The sequence below is a fragment of the Coturnix japonica genome, chromosome 7, assembly GCF_054131305.1.
Source record: "Coturnix japonica strain WE chromosome 7, WE-NBRP24, whole genome shotgun sequence".
Classification (NCBI taxonomy): Eukaryota; Metazoa; Chordata; class Aves; order Galliformes; family Phasianidae; genus Coturnix; species Coturnix japonica.
Window position 1 is genome coordinate 5122122 of NC_140669.1, and position 24504 is coordinate 5146625.

General features: G+C 44.6%; 1 protein-coding gene across 2 annotated transcripts; it reads right to left on the reverse strand.

Annotated features, from left to right (window-relative positions):
- Positions 1–13022: 13022 nt before the first annotated feature.
- On the reverse strand, positions 13023–23934 carry LOC107317036 (carnosine N-methyltransferase 2). 2 transcript variants are annotated; one of them, XM_015869237.3, is made up of 9 exons: positions 23815–23934; positions 23147–23327; positions 21128–21189; positions 19648–19786; positions 18487–18539; positions 16055–16162; positions 15810–15940; positions 15350–15443; positions 13023–14751 (listed from the first exon to the last, which is right to left on the reverse strand). In XM_015869237.3, exons 2-9 carry the CDS (start codon positions 23170–23172, stop codon positions 14396–14398), a joined length of 969 nt encoding a protein of 322 aa, XP_015724723.2. In that variant the 5' UTR covers positions 23173–23327; positions 23815–23934; the 3' UTR covers positions 13023–14395. The 2 variants fall into 2 exon arrangements, with proteins under 2 accessions (XP_015724723.2, XP_015724724.2); XM_015869238.3 differs by lacking the exon at positions 21128–21189.
- Positions 23935–24504: the final 570 nt, after the last annotated feature.

The following is a 24504-nucleotide window of genomic DNA, read 5'->3' on the forward strand; positions in this document are numbered from 1 at the left end:
ACATTGTTCAAACAAAAACATACAAAAGCTGTTAACTGATACTACTGCCATTTTTATTTTTTAAATTATAAGTTAATTTGGAGCCAATGGGAGTTTTGACTTGAAAACTCCTCCCTGCAAAAGGGTTGCAGAAAAGGCAGTCTTACAAGTGTAAGTACATACTGCGGGTTTTTAGTCCCTCTGTGCAAAGCTGCTCCCAACTAAATGACTGTCACCTTCTCAAGCATAAAGCTGAAATTGTTTTTATTTGCAATGAATCCAGATGGGAAGAATTTTGTTGAGATTTTTGGAGGTTTACCTGCATAAGGAGTGGGGCCCACAGGCAGCTGCACCATTGGGATGCACCCTGATGAATATACCACCTTGTTGCCCGTCCCATCCCAAGCACGCACTTATGCCACAGCCATGCCCTCACATCCTCACACACCCTTATCTCCTGCAATATCTCTGCTTTCCGCTCCCTTCCTGCCCTGGAGACTTGCAACCATTGCCCGTAATAATTCCATTTCTATCTCTCGCTGCCATCCAGCCAGTGCCATTGCAGGCTGTTTTCACGTGTTACCACTTCTTTCAGACATCACATTCTCCTGCAAGATAGCACGCATCCATCTCAGCTGCCCGCTTGCCCCTTTATGCAGCCTTTATATTGCAAGTTATTTAAACTCCCAGCTATTTTCCTGATTAAATAAACCCAGAAGCAGCTACTCTAAAGTTATCAGGCTTTTATTAGAAAGCTACATTGCCACCTGGTTATTTTGATCCCCATTCACCTCTCTTCCCTGCAGACAAAGGCCTTGAGTTCCTTTATATATATGTGAATTCATTCTTTTATTGGGCAGGAATCCTCTCTTATCTCTGCTCTCAATCAGTCCCATTCAGCAGGTGGTGTTCTGTATGTTACTTGGCATTGTTTTGTCTCTGCTCTGACAAGCCCATAGTGAAATTTAGGGTGACAAAAAAGGGGAGTGAGTAAAGGACTTGTTCCCAGTGTTGGGACCTCCTTGCCGTGTTACAGCCACCTGCTCCTCCATTGCAGCCAGGCGCTGAGGGATGTATTTCAGGTTCGGATATGGAAGGATGGATATGATAGCTCACGGCTTCTACAGATAACGGTTCTCTAGCTACTTACCTTCAAGATGTGTATGTAAAACACTCCTATTGACTGCCACCTCTCTCAGAGCTGCCCTTCATTCCACATTGTGTTGGCCACTTCCATGCACAAAACATTGCTCCTTCTGCATCCAAGGCAACTGAAAAAAAGCAAGAAATACATTCTATACAAGACCTGAACATGCAGAGAGAGAACCTAATAACAGTACCAACAAAAGTCATGCAGGGGATTTATCCACACAGCCCCTCTGTGCACAATGCTCCCCATGCAGCCGAAGTTACACAGTACAAAGCCCTGAGCTGCTGCCCTCCTCCAAAGCCAGCAGCCTTAAAGGCGGCCGGAGAACAAGAATTTCATTTTGTGAAACATGAGGGTTAATTCCTCTGAGATTTAATTGCCTTTTGTTTTGCTATTGTGCAAAAATGAAAGCACTCAGTGGGAAGAAATGCACTGCAGATAAGTGTATAAGAAAAGGACTGTGAGGCTCGCTAGGGAGATGAGAACCTCAGCACAAAACCTTTGATTTATTCTAGGGAACGGGCTTCTGCTAATCACCTATTTTTTGGTTCATTGGCCTAGTCCTGTTTTGTGATGAATGTACTTCGTCGTCACATCAGAAATGGAATGCTAAAAGGAGTGTAGTGTGAATTTGGAGGATGCCAGGCCCCACCAAATAGACGATGCTGTAAATAACACTGAAAAGTAAGTCACCCATAATGCTTTAAAAACATCTGAATATAAAACTTCAGAGCCATCTTTTTCCAAACTAAGGTTTTGCAGCACAAGAACAACGCAGAAAAGTTAAAAAAAAAAAGGACTTCATCCTTCCTAATTTATTTTTATGCGATGTTATTTATTGCACATTGCCTCAAGGACTTTCTTGCTCCAGAGCAAGCTGCAATGCTCCAAACCCAGAGCATGGCTCTGGTTGAAGACCCTGCAGCTGAGGTCACTGCCACAAGGACAGAGAAAGCCAACTGTGCACAGGGCAATGCAGCTGCGCAGCACAGCGCTCACTGACACCACTGTGCCAGAAGAAGGTTTTAACAAAATCACACCTTCATCCCTCCTACTCAAGCTGGATGCACCCAGTTTACAGGGAGTGCTATCCTCTCAGATGTCCGAATAGTGACTGCTTAATTTTGCTGAAGTTAATGGAGAGAGTGTCTGTAATTGCAGCTTCCCAGCTTTCGTGATGAAGTAGGAGACTGCGTTCTGGCACTTACAGCTATTGATTATTTAAACTAATGGAATGAGACTGATCGAAGCTGTTGCTGCAACCAGGGGGTCCTGCTTTGTGTCTTCTTTTATGACCTCAGTAGAAAACATCTCTCATAGCATGACTCAGGGAGACAGCACACACCCCTCATGCTCACCCTGTGTGTCCCCTCAGTGCTGTGCTCCATCCCAATGCCCTAACAGCACTGAACTCACACAGCTTTCCATTGTATTGCCTTGCCAAACCAGTGCAAAAGGTGGAAAAGTAAGAAATATGTCAGACTGAGCAAATGCCTTGGGACTGGCATTGCCAAATTATTCATCTAAGAGACTTCTAAGCGCTGGGATTCTTGCACAGCTTTCCTAGACCAGACCAACACACTCTGTTATATCACATACTTTTGGGGGGTAATTTCATGTTCATCTGCAGATGGACAGGCAATGCTGAAGGCCAAGGTGATTGGGTTTACCATTATACCTGAATTTCCTTCTCATAACTGGCATACATCAAATCCAGCCTTTGAATTACTTATTTGTGTTAGCTAACATGAAGCAGAAATATGGCAAAGAAAATTATTAGCCAGAGTTTATCTTTGTTTGTACCTCCTGTAGGACAATGAGAAAGGCATGAAGCTCCACTCCCTCCTGTACAGGGTTTCAAAGTGTTCAAATGTCCTCTTGAAGACCTGCCCCAACCTGTTTCCTTTCCTGTTCTTATACATGATCAGAAGTATGCATATAAAGAACAAGAAATTATTTAATGGGCTAATTAGACTGTTCAACAAGGTGCCTAGAAGTGTTCTGAATACCTACGCTCAATGACAGCTGTGTCAGGCACATGCTTACAATCTCTCTCCACCATTTAGCAAGATGTAAACCAGTTAGACAATAATATAGTCTGATACAAACAGGACAGGGGAAGGTCCCCTGTGCAGCCACAACCCCCAGGCTCCATCTGCAGCCTATGCCTGATGACATTCATAATGCTGAACGTATCAGCTGTTCTGGTGGGACACAGCCATCTTGTAGGGCTCCTGGCTGCACTCAGAGGACACCCCAGCTGCCCACAGACACTCTGAGCAGCCCATGACAGGAGCGAGGCCGCATCATTTGCGGGCACATCAATGGCACTTACATCCAGAGGAGGTGCTGTAATGAAAAGCCACAGTTCATGCTCATTTCACCCCAGTAAAACAAGAAGGACAGACGAAGAACAGTCCTTGCAATGTTTTGGGCTTTCTCTTAGAGGGGAGCAGTTTCCCATCAGCAGGGCAATGCTGACCTCTGCTGCCTGCAAGTAAAATTACTGGTGAGCTGCGTTCTGAATTCCAGACCGACAAGCTAGAGCCTGGAGAGACACTAAAGCACCGACAAGGTTACAGGTCTGCGCCAAACCCCACCCCACTTGGGGCCTGTCATTTAGTTCACCTGAATGATTTTAGCTTTGCTACAGAAGCTGAAACACCAATGCAAAGGTGCAACACCAAGGCAGACTGGGTTTGCTGTCCCAAATGCTGTTTAAGCATCCAGGTGGAAATTTCCTCCAGAAACCATTCCCAGAGCAGCACCAAGAGATTCCTCACTCAGGTTATTCCTACTGCAGCCAAGAGTGGCTTTGCAGCCTCCCAGGACCTGAAAAACTATCGCACAACCCTCATTTGCTGACAGAAAATAAAGGAGCAAGCATTTGAAGTTCTTCCTGCTGTTATCCTAATTCAGACCCTTCACATTTGGAGGAGGAAGAAAGAAGCAAATGGTTCAGTGAAGGTAAATCTGGAGCAAGCATCTTACAAACAGTCTGCAGTCCCACCGAGCTCTCATCCGTATCCACCACACTTTACTTATAGCTGCAATGAGGGTGTTTTACTGGAGAATAGCCTGGGGAAGAGGAGGCTTGGGGAGACTTCATCACTCTCTACAACTGCCTGAAAGGAGGTTGTATTGAGACGAGGGTTGGCCTCTGCCCCAGGTAACAGCTATATGATGAGAGAGAACTTCCTCGAGCTGAGCCAGGGGAGGGTCAGCTTGGATGTTAGGAAAACCTTCTCAGAAAGAGTGGTGAGGCATTAGCACAGGCTGCCCAGGTGGAGGAATCACCATCCCTGGAAGTGTTTGAGTCCTGTGGAGATGCAACACTGAGAGATGTTGTCAGTGAGCATAGCAGAGATGGGCTGACAGCTGGACCAGATGACAGAGGTCTTTTCCAACCTTAATAATTCTGTGAAAACCTCCTTGCGTTCATACACATGCTGGGTGCATGGACAAACCCACAGCCCTCCAGCCCAAGCCAACAGTGCCTGAAGGATATGCTGTGCAACCTTCTACTGCTGCTCCTAGTCAGAGGGGAATTATGTCTGTCTGTAGTCAGGGTACTCTATCCTGGGATGTGTATTTCTTAGTCGTTGTCACAAGGGCTAATTTATCTTTGGTAATTAGTTTCTGTGCCTTGGAGCAGTGAAGCGCAAATAAGCGTTTAACGTTGATCTATTGCAGCACTTCGCTGGGTAAATAGATGGCTGTGGTGCTGGCTAATGCTGATGCATACATGTCTTGTATGATCATAGGACTCACTCAGGTTTGTTTAAGTTTTTAAAACCAAAATTGTCTTCTCCATCCTGATCACGATCTGGAAGGCAGTAACTCTCCTCCTCCAAGACACAAGCCTAAAACACTCCCCGAGGGGAGATCACACCAAAAAGAAACACAGAAGCTTGGCAACAAGGGCAAGCAGCAATGCCTTTTGCTCTGTCCGCCATCACAACTGCTTAGATTCAGGTATTACAGCTGCTACACAACCAGCTCAGTTCAACAGTTTGCCCCAGTCAACCTGTGGCTGGTTTTCAAACAGTTACATGTGACTATATACATTTTCTTTTTTAGTTACAAGAACATAATGCCACAGACCAAGGGGGAAGGATCTGTAACAAATCTAAGCTGGGAGTACAGCTACAGGAATACAGACTGAGAAAGGTGATCCAAGAAACAAGAGCCTTACCTGAGTGATGTGGTCAACCTTAGAAACTCTAACAGAAGAGGTAAAACAACAAAGAATCAGCAACCCAGGAGCAAGAAAGCTGCTGATTTTGAAGACTCGAGTAAGAGATTTAATCAGCAATTCATTGCAGCTGGAGTAATGACCCCTGATGGAGCACCTGCTCCAACCCAAGCTCATTGATACAACCACTGTGGACAGAAGGACAGGATGTGCTGTTGTACCCCAGCAACCAGGACAGAGGCAGACATGCAGTGTCTGGCAAAAATGAGCAAGGGAAATATTTTTATATTAGAAGAAAAACTGCATTCAGGCATTTATTGAAAAGAATTGATGTAATAATGCTAACTTACATGTGGGGTGGGCTATAAAAAAATCCTTTAGTCTGGAAATAAGTCACAGACACTAAAATCTGTTAAAGCTAGTATAGCATTTTACTTAATTAAATATGCTATTACTATTTGGTAGGAAAGTGCTTTTTTCAGTGATACCTAATTATTTCCATGAAAAACATTTGTGTTCATCCTTATAACTGTGAAATTAAAAACAGGCCATAAAATCTCACTTTGATTGAGAGACTCTTCCAGAATACACTAAGAAATATGAGCTCAGCGCCTACCACCTGGATATATCGACTCTTCTGCAACAATATTTAACAAAGTGCAATTTAGAAACTGTTCACTCCTGCCACAGGAATGAGAACTGAGAAGTATTATCTGCTTGCAGTGTTCAAAAATGATCCTAATTTGTGGTTTGAGATATGAAACCAGGCTACACAAATACAAAGCAACTAATTTTATCGTGATTCCAAAACATGTGTAATAGTTGGAAAGTAATTTCTGCCATGCAGTCCATTTTCCTTATTAAGGAAAATGCAAAGGTCTTACCTTTTGCTGGTTGTATCAGAGGTGAAGAAGACTCACTGTCACCATCCATGATCATGTTACTGAGCTGCTTTTTCAGCAAAGGTTACAGCTGCCAGCACTGAATATTTGGGCATTTCAAGTTTCTGAATTTGTTTTAGTCTTCATTTGAACCTCACACTTTTTTTTCCCTTTCTCTGGCACTTTGTTTCCTAGGATCTCCAAAGCACAGCAAAAAGCTATCGCAGATGAACTTCCAAGTTAGAAAGACAGCCACAATTAGGCAGAACTAATTGAGGCTCTGGTGACCTGGTGAATAAATCACACTTCGAGAAAAGAATCTGCCTAAGTGCAAAGTATCATTACAACTTAGTTTGACTGGAAAAGGGCTTCTTTCCTCAGTCAAAATTTCTAAGATCCAGAAGAGCATTTTCAGACCACTATTACTGAAATAGACATTAACGTTCAGCAAAGTAACTATCCACCTCAAAAATATGGGTTATCCAACTAAAATCCATTTCCAGGTATTTCAAACATGGGACTTTCTCATCTTCAAATTCAAAGGGATATGTGCCTAGGAGCCTTAGTATCATTTGAGGAGGTATTAAAGGACAGAAATCATGAAGAGATAGCACAATAGCATTTCTGGTGGAAAAGTACAAGCCTTTATATATATACATATATTCCTGATGAGTCAAATATCAAAATAAATTCACTTCAGGCACATTCCCATCAGTTTTCATCAGCATTCTCACAGGAGTTTTATTGGCACAAGTGATCACAGGAAGCAAACTTCACGTTGAAAGCGCTCTACCAACCTGCAATGAATGAGTTCATTAGGAATCATTAATTGGGTGAAGGCATTATCTCCTCTGAGAGGTCTTTCTCTTATTAGCACTTCATAACGTTCAATCTATTCAAGCTGACTCCAGAATGCAACTTTCCACCCTTGCTCTGAATAGATAAAACACCCCACTCCTGTATCAACGTACTTTTGATTCCATTGTAAAGAAATAACTGCCCTTTGCTCAAAGGAAGACAGGTGAGACAGGTGCCACAGCAGAGGGCAGAAAATGAGGTACCTGAGATTTGAAGAACACGTGATATCTACTGACGTGATCTGCTTTCACTCAGGGAACTCACTATGAGCGTCTCGACTCAGGGTGGGCTTCAGCCTTGTGTAAAGCCTTGTGTCAGGGCACTGCTTGTCCTTGAGGCCAACTTCTGTCTTTGCAAAGAACTTCAGCCACTTTTTGGGCATCATGAAGGCCCTCTGCACATTCATCACCAGATAAAAGCCTGAAGGAGAGACGCATGAAATCACATTTTTTATAAGTATCTAAAAGCATTGCCTCCTGTTGACTTCATCTGACACCATCTGCACTTAGGGCTGAGAAGATTTAGAGCATTTGCATTTGTTTTTAAAGGAAGGAGAAAAGAAGCTTTGCAGCTCTCGAAAAGGACAAGTTTGATGCTGCGTTTTTTGATCCCACTTTTATGGAACTAGGAATTTGTTGTGGTCTTCTTCCATTTTACATGAATAACATTGCAAGGTGCTTGTTTGATGTTTATCGAAGCATTTTAAGCAGGGTGGTTGTGCTCTACCATGATGACAGTCTGGTATTGTAGATATTGTAATTCCTCTCTGTTTTGGATAACACTTAACTCAGGCTTTTCCCTTGCTATTTAGCAGGTTGCACTTTATGCAGCTTTTAAGGTATATGACAAGAGGAACCATTAAGATTTTCCAATTCCTTCTGAGTCTTGTTCTTGTCTTTTTAATAACTTGCCCCAAATTTTCATTTCTCAAGCTAAAATTCCTCAATCTTTGCTTCATCCTGACAGTAGATCCCTCTGGAATCCTTAAAAAGAGGTGACAGAAACAGAATGCCTTTGCACGTACCCCTTCACCAGGAAAACAGCAACACTTGGATGGGAGCAGAAGGGGCTGAGAGATGTGGGGGAATTGGACAGAAGAGAAGCTTTGGGTTTTTTTACAAGAAATGTTTTTTTTTGCAAGAAACGTGAGCAGGAGAAAACCTTCAGCCTGCTCAGCATTCAATCCTGACCCACACACACTGCAGGTGTGAACATAAGTGAACACAATCTTTCTGTACTCAGATGTATATGTTCCTCTGCCAGTCAGGAAAAAAATACAGTCAGTACTTTCTAGCCTGGTCTTGGAAGCAAAGAAGTGACAGACCTTTCTGTGGTTGGGTGTATGCTAATGGCACACAGATGAATGCAGCTGCACCACAGGAGTGGTACCCCAAAAAGCATGGGGTCTGTGCTTTCAGAGAGCCGAGAGCAAAGCCCTTCCCAAGCTCAACCCACCTACAAGCAGCTTCAGTGCAACTTCAACCTGACAGCGATACCACAATACCTGCTGCAACAGCAGATAAGAAACCCCTTTCTGAGAGCTGACAGCCCAGCAACTCTGCTTTGCCAGCTGCTAACTGCCAGCTGGAAACAGACTCAGTGTCATCCTTTTTCCCCAGAGGATTACGTGTGGTGGAACAAACTTTTCCTCCATCTCTTCCCCTTGCAACACTGGGGAGTGCCTCCTGTCCCACTGGCGCTGGGCCTGGTGCAGGTCAAGTCTCCTGGCTGGTTCCCTTCCTCACCCTGCTTTCAGCACCTCATGGTGCTAAATGCATGGAGACTCTATGGCATCTATGGTTCATCCAGGCCTGAAATATGCCAGGCAGAGCTGAGCGGTCATGGTTGTTGGTGCCAGATGGTCGGAACTGATAAATAAATAAAAGATAGCTTTCATCAAGACAAAGAGCAACCACAGAGAGGCACTTGACATTAGTTTATACACTGCCCATCTTTGCAAAATGTATGAAGGGAAATTAGGCTAATTAATAAGAGAAGACAGAATGAAAATCTGAATTTAACCTACTGTGCAGAAGGTGCCCAGTCAGCAGGTTGCCAGAAGGCAAGGGTGGATGGGAAGGAAACACAATGAGTCATAAAGGAAAGGTTACTTTCTACATTCCCTATTTTTTTCCCTAACCTGGGCAGGATTCTGGTCAAGGTGGGTTTTTTTGTCTGAGCCAAGTGACATTTTGTATATTAAACTTTCAGGGACTGTGCTGAGAAATATATGAGCATGACTCCAGTACCAATATGAATGCTAATTATGCTCAAAAATAATTAGTTGCTGGGTGATGGAGGTGGCAGATTTATTTAAATTCCTGCCAGTCCAACACAAGTGCAGAGATTGTATTTGCCTGGGGTGGCTGCTCCTCTATACACACTGGGACCCACAATACAGCTCACCCATGTGGAGGTGAGCTCTCCCATTAATACCCTATTATGGCTTTGTACTACAGGTTACATTAATGTCCTTACTTAACATTTCAGAAGCATCAGTGATATTAATAAACATTAAGGACCGGCTCAGGAATAATTTACACTAAGTGCAGTGAAGTTATGCTCTGGCAGCACTTGTTGTTTTAAGACATTTGTAATGGGGTGACACTCTCCTCGTAAAACACCCAGACGAGAGCAGGTCATTTGTTTTGTGTCACCTTAAGCTCTGAAGCAAAAAAAATCTGCATTAACTTCTGGCAGTGAGTCACACTGGGAGGCTGGCCATGACCTCGTGTCCACAGGGCACAGGAGAGAGGTTTGCTTTTCTTTGGGTTCCTTGGGACAAGGCCATGGAGGGGAGGATGCTTTGCTAGGAAAGATGAGGGCTTTGAGGGGAACCTTGCAAACTGAGAAAGTTTAGGAAGGATGTCTAGGCTGAAATTTATATTCTTGTAGCTGCTTTTAAGTGTGTAGGAAAACAAGTCCTATCATGTAGGGGTAAGTTTGGGTGAATAGTTTTCAGACTGAAGGTTCTTCACAGCTGAGTGGTTTGATTCTCCAGTGCTAATTATTTCTGCCTTCAGTTGGATCATGAGAGTTGAAAGGATTTTTTTTTCCTTTCAGAAAGGGATAAACAATTTGGAATATGAGAAAACAACTTGTCGGTAGCAAATGATGAAGAAAGTCTGTCAGTTATATGTATTAAATCTGTAGATGTTTTCTCTGAATTTCCTTTAATTCCTTCCTCTTTTCCCAAATGGCATACAACACAACCTGTACATGCACGACAAAACAAAGTCAGTATTTATCTATAGGAAAACACCTGCAAATCAGGATCATCAGGCAGTTTGTTCTTAGCCCTTATCCTAGAAATAATAAAATCAAATCATTCAAAACATTGCAGAATGCACATAAACACAAGGGCCTTGGTCTTGTCACAGCGAAGTCAATGGCAAAGTACCTATTGAGTTAAAACCTGAAGAAAACAGCCACCGGAGCAATGAGCCATAATCTGCCTTAATCCATAGTATCAGCTGTTGACAGATACATAGAGAGTGCTAAAAAGCATTAGCAAAGCAATAGGGACTGAGAGACAGCTCTGAAACTTTCCTTATCACATTTCTAAATTCACCAGAGGTACCATCCTTGCAGTGTATGACAAAACATATGTTTTCTCTCCAAACTTGCTGGCAGATCTAACCAAAAGTGTCATCAGACTATCGGGAACTGACTAGTGGAAATGAAGCTCTTGTTCTGCTCTCCCTTGTTCTTTTTCAGAGATGAAAAGAAAAGCCCCGCTGGGATCTGCCCACCTCATATGTTCTGCAAACCCGAGGTCTTTCCAGCTGGAGCTTGTTCTCTCTTGTACTCTTCAAAAAGTGTTGCAGCAATGTTTAAAGTGCTATCTAATTACTTATTTACTTATACAGTGATCAATCAATCCATTTATTTATTTCCCTCCTGCTTGAACGAGAAATCAAAGGAGAATTGAGGCTGAACAACACATTTCTTGCATTTTGGGGCAGCAGTTAAAACCAGAAGCTTCAAATAACGCTGTGGAGAAAGGAGGAATGATCCATAACACCCTCAGGATGCCCATGCTGCAACCCCAGGTCCTGTGTCTTGCTGATCTTATTTATTCATAGTAGGGAGATAAGCTGTAAGGTTTGTTTTCCCATTGCTTTGTGATTTCTGAAGGGATGTGCATCTGAATTTTGGCACTTCCCAGCAGAATTAATCTGACTGACAAAGGAAGAAGAAGCAGAGGAGCAGGTGTTATTAGGAACATGTGTCTGGACCCTGAGATGTTCACCCTGCAGGCGTCAGTCTGGCTGAGTGCTTTTTGGCGAGACAAGTCAGAAGGAGCATCAACAAAATGGTCTGACTCTCCCTAACCAGCCTGGAGCTGCTCTGCTGGGATGAAGAATTAGAGTGATAAACACCTTTTTAGAGATACGGCCTGATACAAAAGAACCAGCCCTTAGTCCTGGGGTAAGCTATGTATAACCTTGTGGGAACTGCTCTGCCACATCTAGATCTGCACCTGTTTCCTTCTCTGAAGGGGGCTCCAGAGCTAGCACTGGATGCAAAGCTTGGTGTTTCAATAAACACTATTAAATACACTATTAATACAGATACTGTGTAGCAAACTAGTAGTCACAAACCTGCAGATCCATGGATACAGTGAAGCAAGCAGAGCCCAGGCAGAGAAGCGTGAGCCTGCCTGCTTGGCTCTGTTCCTTCAGCTCAGCATCCGAGTGTTTTCTGAGCCAGACACAATCCATTGGCTGCTGCAGCCCTCTCGTGGTCACCTCAAAGACAGAATTTCTATGTGGGAGGTTAGAGTGTCTTAAAAAGCACCATTAATAGCTAATAGATACCATATTAAAGTAACAATAAATATATAAATAAAAGGAATAGAAGCTTAGAATAGTACTTGCTCCAGGTGTACAAGAAGAGTTGCTGTTAAATGACTTGTTAAATGACTTGCTTTTCAAGAATCAAAAGAAAAACTGCAGCTAAAGCATTAAGCAGCGGTGTTTTTAATGGGGGTGCCCCATTTCATCTCCCTAGGCTGTCACTGAACAGTCTGCTTTGAAGTACTCCCTTTCTTTTGAGCATTTGTGCATTGATTTACAAAGATATGAGTAAATTTTGTTCTCACCGATTTTTTTTTTTCAGCATCTGCTTACTGGAAACACATCTACATGCTCAGGAAACTCCATGGAGGAGTGAGGCCATAAGTGCTGTTTGTCTGGGGAAGATCTGGGGTAACATATCAGGTAGAGGGTACTTCGAAGCTTGAAAAGGAAGCCTAATATTTGCTATATACATATATATATATTCTTATTTTACCAGGTGTAAAATAAAATAGTGAAGTTAGGCTTCACTAACACTTGGAAATAAACTGTGAGAATTAATAGTGGAGGGAGGATGTTGATGGGAGCCATGCTAACAGCCTTACACCAGGCCAGCCATAAACTCCCTGCCCAGTGCTGTAAGCACGCAGAGGAGCCAGCTATGAAACAAGAATAGTACGGATTGAAACAGGAAGCTTGTGCATAAGGTATGGGATAGAGGAGACTCTAAAGGAGGCTCTGTGGTGCAGACTGATATTTCTTAGACCAACAGCAAAGAAAAAGTACTTACAGATGATGAAGCCATGGTCCTTCCAGACAGATGATGTCATGCTACCATTTTCCCACAGCTTTTCTCTTTGTTCCATAGCCCAAAGCACAGAGTGAGGTTTCGACTTACCTATATGACCGCTGTGAGCCTATTCATTGTATTTAAGTAACGTAGGTGCCGTGGTGATGTCACCCCAAGGGCAGGTGCAGGACATGGACTGCAGCAATGCTGACGTGTCTGCACACATCCTCAGGGTCACTTTTCTCACTTACGAGAAGCACTCAGTGTTTCCATAAAATGGTACTTTGCATTTCTTTTCTATTTTTAACTTAATAACCTCTTTGCTCTTCATTTTCTCTAAGCCCATGTATACAGAGAGCAAGATGTGACATTTTCTGTTTTAAAATGGCTTTTATTTTGTATGGAGAAAAAACAGTAGAAAGAAAGTAACAAAATTAATACCTGCCTGAACGAGCACAGGGCAAGTATTGTCCTGGAATCCAGAAATTCTCCAAACAAAAAGATGGAAAAAAAAATGTTAAGACATCTTTACTATGAGATGCTGAGATGTTTGGGGTAGTAAATAACTATGCTGATTAGAAAACAAACAAACACAACAATATTAGCCTAATGCAGAACAGTGTGCTCCTGTCAGGGTGCACTGAGGTACATACTTGGTGCAAAGCAGGTGTTGACCAGGTACAGTTGTAAGAAACCAGTGCAGATGGCTCTGGGGCATCATATGGTGTCATACGGGCACATCTTTAGGTATGTAAACATGCTGTCTGCATAGAAAGCTGGAATTCCCAACATCAAAAGCATAGAGAGGACACATACCAGAGGGTAGTGGCCAAAAACTGAGTGTCTGGATGGAGATCAGTGATGAGTGGTGTCTCTGAGGGGTCAGTGCTGGGACCAGTGCTCTTTAACATCTTCATCAATGACATCAGCAACAGGATCGAGTGCACATTTAGCAAGCTTGTGGACGATGCCAAGGTGTGTGAGGGATGGGATGCCATCCAGAGAGACCTAGACAGGCTCAAGCAGTGGGCCCAGGAGAACCTAATGAGGTTCAACAAAGCCCAGTGAAAGGTCAGGCACCTGGGAAATGGCAACTTTCACTATCAATAAAAGCTGGGGTATGACAGGATAAAGCACAGCCCTGCTGAAAAGGACCTGGGGATACTGGCAGGTGCTAAGCTAGACATGAGCCAGCAATGTGCCCTCACAGCCTAGAAAGCTAACTGTATCCTGGGCTGCATTTAAAGCAGCATGAGCAGCAGGGAGAAGAAGGCAATCCTGCCCCTCTACTCTGTGCTGGTGATACCTCAGCTGGAGTACTGCATCCAGATGTGGAGTCCTCAGTACAGGAGAGACATGGACCTGTCAGAGTGCATCCAGAGGAGGACCACAGAAATGATCCAAAGGATGGAACAACTCTCCTATGTGGACAGGCTGAGAGCTGGGGATGTTCAGCCTAGAGAAGGAGGCCTGAGAGTGGACTTTAAGCATCTAAAGGGGTCTATGAGAAAGAAGCAGTCAGCCTCTTTAGCAGGCTCAGTTATAACAGGAAAAAAGGAAATGGTTTAAAACTAAAAGACGGGAGAGTTTGATGAGATAGAAGAAAAAGAGATAATCCTTTACATCACAGGCTGTTCCAGCCTCCCCGACTGGGATGGATGAGCCCTACTCTCCTGCCTGCCCATCTCAGCTTTGCCTTACAATTGCATTGCCCTACGTCACCTCTGCAAGTTGGTCCAGGCTTTAGGATTCCACTACGATCATACTGAGATTGTTGCAGAAAATGACTCTCCCATCCTTCCTACTGCTGCACTCGGGCTGGCAGAGAGCCTCCTGCAGGCGGCTCCTCATAGCCACAGGTGCTGTGCCCAGGAAGTTTTTTGTCCCCGTCAGAAAATCCATCATACGGCCTCCAGCTGGGTCCCCCTCAATAAAGCACTGGGTGATGTCCCAGTCTGATGGGAACTCGTAAACGTGGTACTTGATGCCAAGCTTCCTCAGAACCGCTGTGATGCTGTCGGAGGTGATGTAGTGGCCACTGTCGGTTGAAGGCAAGCAATGCCTATACTTCTTCCATAAGCTGGCCCAACCGCTGCTGTCTGTAGAGGAGAGGGAAGTCAGGCACATCTAAAAGCATACACCTGAAAAAGCTCATCCCAGGTCAGCCTCCTCACTCCTAAGCTGGTGGAAGGCTTAATGCTGAACACAGGGAACCGTTTTATACACCACACCACCAGCTTGAGAATGGCTCACTGGAAAAATACACATCCTAAAAAAAACAAGTATGGCAATATTATAAGTGCCTCCCTTTCAAAGCCCACAGGTCTAGGCAGCTTCCTTTGTTCTGCTCAAGTCTTGGCCATTGCTGTGTGGAGAGGAGAGCCTCAGAGCTCAGGCTGTCTTTGCATGGTGCTCATTTTACCATGAATGAGGGCTGGCCTTCTTCCAGGCACAGCTGCACTTCTCTCCAGGCAATAATGTCACAGAGTCATTCATCTACTTTAAATGCAGGGAAGCAAGAGCATGCAGGTTATATCCGTGTGGTCCCATCAGACATCAGAGTCCAAGAGTCCAAGCCCATGAAAACATTTGTTTTGTTTAACTGCTATAGAATTAGTGCTACTGAAATCCCAAGGCAATTATTGCTGGCTCTCATAACTTCATAGCAACAGTGCAAAAATGGGAGGTCTCTCTTACCTGACAGAATTATGATCAGGAGTTTACCCTGATGGTTGAGGCAGCTGTGGAAAAACTTGATGGTGTTAGGAATATCTTCCACACGGTACAGCATCTGGAAGGGAGAGCTGCATGCAGTTATTCCTCCTCCAGCCCTGGAAGGCTCGTGCACTTTGTGCAGAACTGGTGCTTTACACTTCTCTTACACTTCCCTCCCACCGCTACCAATTTTGTGGCTGGAAGATGTGTGCATCCCTATAAGTTTTTAGGCAAGTTCTTTGCACAGCTCACCATACACACACCATACTCACCAAACCAGTGCCCAAGACCTGCGTGGATTGGGAATGGTGTTTAGTACTTGTACAGCTGTTGCAGAATGTATTGCTTGCTGGAAAACTGCACTCAGCCCTGGTCCTCCCCACTCAATGCATCCAAAAGAAATTTAGGGGTTGGTTAAAACCAATAGTACTGCATATCTTACCTGAATCATATGGATGAAGTCAAACTTCTTGTGTGTGTTTTTCTCTTTCACCTGTTGTTCATACTCCGAGGAAGTAAGCTGGTGCCAAGTAAAAGAGACCCCCTGCAGATCTGGAGCTCGATTAACCAGCTCTGTTTAAAAAGTAAAAACCAAACACAATTTTCACCAAGCAGCATAGAAAAAGATCACACAAATCCACGGTCCTGGCCATACCCCAGATGGCAGAGGGGACCGAGGTGCCTCACCTTTGTAGGTGGCCACGTGCTGCGGGTTGGGCTCTATGATTTCATTGTTAATAAGGACCCCTGGGTGAGCAGCCTGCAGGATCTGGATCATTTTTAGATCCTGTTCACCTATTCAATAAACATAAATCTGTTATTTTTAAAAAACACTTGAACAGTGATGAAAGGATGCCCGCTGACAAGGTAACATTATTTGCAGATAATAATAAGAAAGGAAGGAAGAGATATCTCTAAGGAAGAGATATGCAACAGAGCAGAAACCTATTAATGGTAATATTCTGGGTCACAAGAGGAACAGGTTCAAATAATCAAAGATCAGTGTTTTAAAGCAATAGGAAACATAACCTTTGGGGAAAAACATGAAGTTAGAATGAGGAGCAAGGAGAGAGTCAGCACAGCCATGCACAACATTGACATTGGTGCTACCCTGGGAGGTGACAGCAGCTTTGCCACAGGTGTCACACTGCTTAGAGAGCTGGGGATACGCAGTGGGTCAGTCCCCTCTAGAGCCAGGCCACACAGTCTGGGCATCCATTATCCAGTTGTTGTATTGGAGCTGCAAATAAAGGCTCATACATTTGCAGTTTGAGCATCATGTAGTTGCCCTGCAAATTTAGTTACTGCTGCTCCTCTGAGACAGTCTGAGCTGTGGAGAAATAAGTATCAGTCTGTATTCTTGTCCTAGGAAATTCCCAGTCCCTTTTGAAGTGATGTATATCACCTTTGCTCCTATCAGAAAGGCCACATGTTCAAAGCCTATCTGGTTCATCTGGGATTATGGAAAGAAACAGCAGAGATGATCACCTTGAGTGGATCTCTGTGAGAATCCTGTTTGCAGTTGATATTGGGGCCTAAAAATTGTCCTATCTGTGCAAATTGTACACACGGGGCACTTGACACCAGATCCTGTATTTTCTCTGCCCTTCTGGACTAGCTATGACAAGAACTGACATCCCTGATAAGTGTTATAGTAAGCTGAATTCAAAGACGGAAATTCCAGCCAGCTTGAATATAAAGATGCTGATGATACAAAAACGATGGACCATGACAACTCTGCTCAAGATTTGTCCCGTGCTCAGGCTCATGTGCCACTTGGAGAAAAGCAAGGAAGCTGCCAGCAGCAGCCCTTCAGCACAAGCCACGTTGGGGCACTGCTGAAGAAGGAGTGAAATCCCCTGCAAACCACAGCCTGCCTGATCCTCACCAGCAGCTGACATCCAAGATGCCTGCACCAGCCGTGGGGAACACGGGCTGAATGAGAAAGCGTGACCAGGTTCAAGCAACAGCATTTCAGGATGCAGAGCAGGTCACAACCCCCATTAATAGTTCAGTTGACTACACCGATTTGGGCTGTGTGAAATCAGAGTCCAAGCCTCAGAAGGTCAGGGATCACACTCGACCTTTTGCTCGGTGCCATGTTGGCTCACTCCCATGCCGCCCGTGCAGGTTCGGCTCAGACAGCCTTGGCACTGCAAGATGGGAGCCTCCATCCCTGCTAGAATGTCTTGGGGCTTTTACTTTCTAACTGAAAGTTCTCCTGAAGAGGAAACAAGGAAAAATGAGGGTAACACAAAGGGTTTTCCTTTCCCTCGTGTTTTCTTGGAGTCAGGCAGAATTTCAGTGTTATAATATATATGGAAAAAGGAGTGAAACTGAGAATTGAATTAATATTCCTCCTTGCTTTCTCATATGCTCCAACATATACCCAGCAGGGGAAAACAACCACTGTTATTTTTGTCTTACTCAGGAAAACAAGCAGAAAGAGTGAGAAAAAAATACTTGCACTCAGAAGTATTAACACTTATAATTCAGCTGAAAACACTTTTTAAAGCAAAATCGAACTCTGATAACTTGAACTGCTACTTCTTTTCTCTACTTTTTAAATTTTTTTTCCAGATTCCCTGGGAGCAAAGCCGGATGTTTCACTGTTCATTTAGAACAGCTTTAAAGCCATTTCTTCCAGAAGATTGTGCCTCTCCAGGGGGAAATAGCATTTGCAGTTAAACTCTAGTAATCTCTGGATAAAGACAGAGTCGTAACAAAGAAACCCATCCTGAAAAGGCTGGCTAGGTGCCATGCTGCTGGTTGTGGATGGCCCATGTCCATCTCTACAGCCCTACGTGTCCCTGAAAGCAACATAGAGTGTGAAGTGCCTTTGGGTGGGAGACCCTAAGACAGGACCTTTGGGTGGGAATAACCTCACAGACACTCAAAGTCTTTCAAATGAGGTTTGGAGTTGCTTTCCTAATTAATCTGATGAAAGACTCCCTGATTTTAGACACACGTAGTCAGATGACAGTCATCAAGAGGCTTCTGCAAGAAATTGTGTTATTAATGCATGAACAGTTTTCCCCATGGCTCAAAACCTGAGTAGCACTTTCCCTTAACAAAGGACCACCATTCCCCAGCATCTGCTGTGCTGATCAGCTCCTTACCTGTGCCGCTCCCTACTCCCAGAATGTTTATAGTCGATTTTCCATTGCCGAGACTGAAATTAGAAGTACATGTTATTCAACCACAGTGTGTCACATAACTTTATATTTTAATTATAACATACCATATTGACCCAATTTAACTGAGACGTGCCACATGAAATCTGAGCATCCCTTTGGAACTCAGCTATAACTTACTACATGGCAGGAGCTTACCCTGTATGAGCAGGCTCATATTTCAAAGTACAGTAAGGAGCAGGATATAGGATTTCTATTCCCCTGCCAGAGTTTTCTTCAAGCTATGTCTGACACCACACATAAAGGCCTCAAGAAAACTCAGAGCAAGAAGTTCCCAGTGAGGGACAGAGCTGTGTCTGGCTGGGGCTGTGGGGACAAGGCAAGATGGGGCAAACCTCTGCCACCTGGGAAGACAGGTTTGGTTTTCTGCACTGCATCTTCGTTAGCATCCTACTAAGCTGTAATATTTTGTGTTGGTCCAGCAAACAAAATTGTTTAAAATTCACATTAAGAAATATTTCTTCTAACATTTCCTCAAGCGCTTTTTTTTCTTTACTATTACTTCTATTGCATTAGATAGGTAGATCAACAGAGAGAGAGACACAGACAGACAGATAGACAGATATAAGTGTCAGGTCTGGAGTTACCTGCCTGACTTTTTTCCAAAGGAGAACACACTTTTCACAACATCCAGAAATTATCCAGACTTGAAAGTCTTTTCTTGTGGCGTGGATCTAGCCTGTTCTGAAGCTATCTACAGTCACACAGGCTTAGTATATTACATCAGTACTTCAAAAAACTGATTATCATTTGATAATGATAGGAATGATAATGATGAAGAAAGGAAAAAGAAAAAAATTCAATACACTTTAATCCTTGGGAAATCAGCTAATGAATGCAGGTGGACATGTAAATAAAATCTTGATTCTTTCCTTTACATAAGCTGAGAAGCAGCACAGGGTATTAGTTGAACTGGCGCTTAAACATAATATTTGAAAGGCTGCTGTTAATGGAATCAAAACTTAAAAGCATAAAAAGTTCATTCATGCCCCAGAAAATCCTTCAATATGTTTGCTGACCCTTATAGGCAGGCTGCCCTCCCATGATCACAGATGGCCTTACCACCTCAGTGGACACGCTCCTTACCCAGCCATGATGTGTGGCATCACTTCCTTGTTGAACTCATCCATACACTGGTGCTCTGTTGAGTGATCCAAAAATGACTGAAAGGCCTCTACATACTCCTCAGCCGTGAGGCTCCTCATGGAAGGGATGACATACAGCTCTTTAGAAACAATACGAATGGTGTGTTAGTGACTTCCTGGCAAAGGAAGGATTAAAGCACTTACCTCGTGGAAGAAACCAAACCAAACCCAGCCCAACCCAACAGAAGCCAGAGATTCGGGAAGACGGTGCAGAGGTCACACAGCCCAGGAGCCATCCATGCACATGGGCTCATGTGAAAACTCAGTCTGTTGACACTAAAGATACAAAAATTACTCTTTGATGTCCTTTGACACCAGCATGTTAAGTGATGGTCATTACTGCATGTTGCCCTGAGGAAGATGTACCCATAATTTCCTGGAGGTGATTAGGTGGATGCTACTTTTGCAGAAAGGGAGTTTATTTCTGGCAAGAAGGTGAAGACGATTGCTCTGGAGGTTCTGGAAGGGCTGTAGTTCTCACACATGCTGGATAGGATGAATGAACCCCCCAGCTGTTGGCACACTTGCTATTAGGGATGATGCAACACAAAAATACACACCTGCAGCTGAAGCAAAAATAGTTAACCCCATGGCTTTCTGGCTCTCACTGATGTGGGACTGCAATGCACTGCCAGGGAGGTGAATTCCCACTGGCAGCCATGGCTTGTGGCCATGAGGGCAATCGGCAGCAAAAGCATTTCAGCTGGATGGGCTCATACTTATACACTAGGACTAAGGTTTCCAGCTCTGAACCAAGGCCCAGGCAACTTGAGGGGCTACAAGCAATTACTGCTTTCCTGATGTCTCATCCTAAAGATGTTGCTCCTGCCATGGCACAAGCTCTGGCCAGCTGCTTGAGTCTGAGGAGCAGTGATAAGACTAAGACTTGAGGCTCACTTGAAGATGCCATTCAGCTAGTTGCTGTCTCTGGGGTCTATCTCAGACAGATGGCTACATCAAGGATTCAGCGGTAGTGCCAGCCTCAACATCTGAGATCAGCACTGAAAAGGTAGTGTTGAGAAGGGGAAAAAATCAGCTTTTCCTCCTAACTGAAGTGAGGAGGAAGGACAGGACTCAGCAGAACATCTTCATCCTCATTTGTGCCTTCTCAGGAGTTGCTTATTTAAATTCTGCTTTTAGTTGCTGCTAATAAGATAACATTGTATGTTCTGTATAGGACTGTGCAGTCTTACATGGACGGGCTTCAAAGTCCAGCCCAACTGGAGGTACCGATATCAATATCTATCTCAGATAGATCACCCGAACTGCATTCAGTGTAGCACCCTGTTTCTTTCTTTTTCTTCCTTTAACAACTTCCAATTCTGTTGCCAACAGAATTAAGATATATTTATATAGTGATTGGGCATTTTACTTTTATCTCTAGTTTTGTTTTGTTTTGTTTGTTTTTTACTCCCAAATACCTGAATTATCGTGTGGATCTGCCAGAATCTCTGCTTCAAAGTTCATGCTGGGTAACCTATTCCTGTAAGGAAAGTATAGTACTTCGGTTATTTGAAGAACCTGCATGCTTTTTTGAAGCTGCATTGAAAATGCAGAACAAAAGGAAGATACTCCAGGACAAATTTGCCTCACTTGATAATCAATACTATTTGGTGCTCTTTTCCTATAATAAAGAAAGTTAAATGTTCTTGATCATACAGAATTGCCAGTGATGGAGTGCCCACCTGCACCAGCGCTTGCCTGAGATGTGTGGTGGAAGATTCTTCCTCCTCTGAAGAAGCGTTCAACAATCAATACAGAGGAAGGCATTAGATTAACTGTGAGATTTTTAGTCATGAAAGGAGTAGAAGAAACAGCAGTGAAATGACAGAAAGGCTATTGGGAGCTTCAGCATTCTGAAGTGTGTTTCTTGGCCCAGTATTTCAGGGTTTGGTTTTTAATTTCAGCTTCTCCTGGCTGCACCTGTTACCTGGATGATTGGTAGAATCCATAGGACTCAAGGGACAAAAGGCAAAGGAGTCACTGGACCGTTGCCATTTTCTTTCAGGCAAAGGTTTTCATTCTTAGTTTAGGGGTTTTTTAATGTGTGAAAATTTCCAGCAATGAAGTCACCTCTCTGTTTTCCTTTTACAGTATGCCACATCTATGAAAGAGATGTGCAAAAGGAAAGTATGAAATGAAACTGAAGCAAGGACCTCATTTCTGCAAAGAAAGTTTAGGGTGAGGCTACCTACAAAAGGGAAATAGTTATCTTTTGCAGAACTGCATTTCAACGTGGAGATGAACAGCAAGACATAGGACTGATCTTTCCCATACAGCCTTGGTTTAGCCACATTGCTGCTCCCACAGCCTTGCCATTACAAACTGCTTCATGACAGTCTGCAAAAGCAGTAAACGATCCTAAACTTCCCCCTGTAATGGGGATAATATTGCTTTTATGCAAATAAGAAATAAGCCAGGAGGTGGAAAAGAAAAATGAGAGACTTTTAATGGTGCCTTTGAAACACGAGCACACAAAGACCGACAGCAGGTAGCATGGAAATGGCTACATGTGCAAATAACACACTGCTTTGGTGAATGAAAATAGACTAAGGTGTCCCAGAAATACTTGGAGACACTGGGGTGCTGCCACCCTCCTGTAAGAACTTCCCATTTCATCTGAGTTCATTATAAAAATCCTGTAGAAAGGGCTTTTCAGGCCCCTACAAGGTAGATCAAAGGTCTCAGTTCTGTCATCTTGACCTCAGATCCCCCATAAAAGACCTTACAGAAGTTCTGCAGTAATGAGCCTGAACTTAGCCCCCCTCCATAAGCTCCAGCTTGGCTGTAGACCAGTTCTTCAAATTTCCACTAAACCTTCTGACCTCTTCCATCTCTGCCTGTCGAAACAGAGGACTATTTTGTCTTCTCATCTGGCTGAACCAAGCAAGGTGATCTTCAGGATAAATCTCCCACCAAAATACTGAGAGATGGCATGATTTCCCCTGCACAGCGATGGTCTGAGGATATACTCCATTTCTCACAGGTCAAATGTTTCCAGTCACCACAGAAGACCTGCCAGGCAGCCTGGATGGACTGTACAGCACAAACATTCACCAGGAGTGAGGATGCCAAATTAACTCTCCCACCGAGGCTTTCAGCATTTCTCTGCAGGCAGGGTTCCTAAGACTGATTAACATCTATTGCTGGGAAGGTGGATACCCTTTGCGAGCACTGAGCATGGCAGCCAAAGGCTCCCCCTGGCAGCAGCAGGCAGAGAGAGGCACGAGGAGTGCCTCTCCTGCATCCCTGGAGGCTGAATGAAGTCCTGCACCAGGAGCCCAGGATCTCTTTCATTCCCTCACGTGCAAATGCAGGAGGTCTCTCTTCACAAAGCCTCCCTCACCCCCATCCCTCCCAGGATGCAGGCACACGTGCTTTTATTCTCAAATCACACGTGGCCACCCGTGACACAGGGACCCCTTCCCCACCCCACCTACCTCTTCATCTCAGGGCTGGGCTCCATGGTGCGGTCAGGTGCCAGGGTTCCCTCAGCCTGGCCGTGTGCTTGTGGCACGGTGTGGAGGCTGGCGTATCACCCAGCTCCTAGGTGAACATTGCCACCAGCACCAGCCTCTTGCTCGACCTCTGGGGACGCTGGTGATGGCCTCTGGCCAGCACCTGTTGGGACAGCAGCGTCACTTGAGTGATGAGGGGAAACCCGAGCCCTACCCAAGCGGTGACGTCCATTGCACCGTCCTCCTTGTGCAGATAGTGACACTGGAAATGCCTGGGCAGGGAGCTGTGCTGTTTTCAAGGGGAAATAAAAGGACAGAGTGAGAGTGTAAAGCCTTTACAACTCCAGTGGAAGTGGCTGAGGGATGTCAGCCACCACTGGGCAGATCCAGGGGCTATTTAATTTGCTTTTAAATTTGCTTTGAACTCCTTCTCCACTTCCCAGCCCTGTACTGCCTCCTGCCAACATCCGAAGTCCTGGCTGCCCCTGCAGAGGAGAGTGGGCACAGGGCAGGAGCCTGTGTCCCTAATCCACCTGGAGCCATAGAGCCTGGCCCCTTGCATTCCCCATCAAAGCCATCCTGCTGCTCCCCCACCATCTGCACTCCTCCAGTCCCATCCCCATGCAGCCCTGAGCACCCCACAGCCAAACCTTTTTGGAGCAACAGAAGCTGAGGAGGAATCTCCAGTGTCTGGGAACCGCGAGGTGCTCAGAGAGCTCGCTGTGTGCTTGCTGGAAGCTAATCCCTGCCCACCCCGTCACCCGGCCCAGCGCCGAGCTGGCATTAGTGCACAGCAGCAGCCTTTGTTTGGAAGCACAGGGGACAAGAGGGCCTTGTGCACTGCCCTGCTTCAATGCCAGCCCTCGGGGCAGCCGTGCATGCTGTGCTTTGGGGTGTACTGGCAAGGTGCTGGCTAGAGCTGTGCTGAGCTGTTTTGTGCAATTAGGAAGAAAGGTTTTTGGACTCTGAGGATTACTGCAGGGTGATGTATAAAGCTAAGGCTGCTCTGTCTAGGAAGATAAAGCAGCTGTGTTTCCCCACACAGTTGCTGGTCCTCCAGAGCTCCACAAAGCTCAGCATCATCCACACGGTGCCATGCCCCTTCCAGCTTCATCAGACTGTGGAGACAAGCCCTGGGCCTGCACCACCAAATACCTGCAAGCCTTGTGGTTTGGAAACTTATGACCCATCTCCCCCAGAACTGAAGCATGGAAACCCATTTTTTTTTTAACATACCCTTCCTGCCTCTCCATTAAAGGCTGGCTGCTGGTGCAGCTCTTTTAGAGCACTAAAAACACCCTTTGTCAGACTGTTTGACTAGAGGTCATATCTCATGTAGG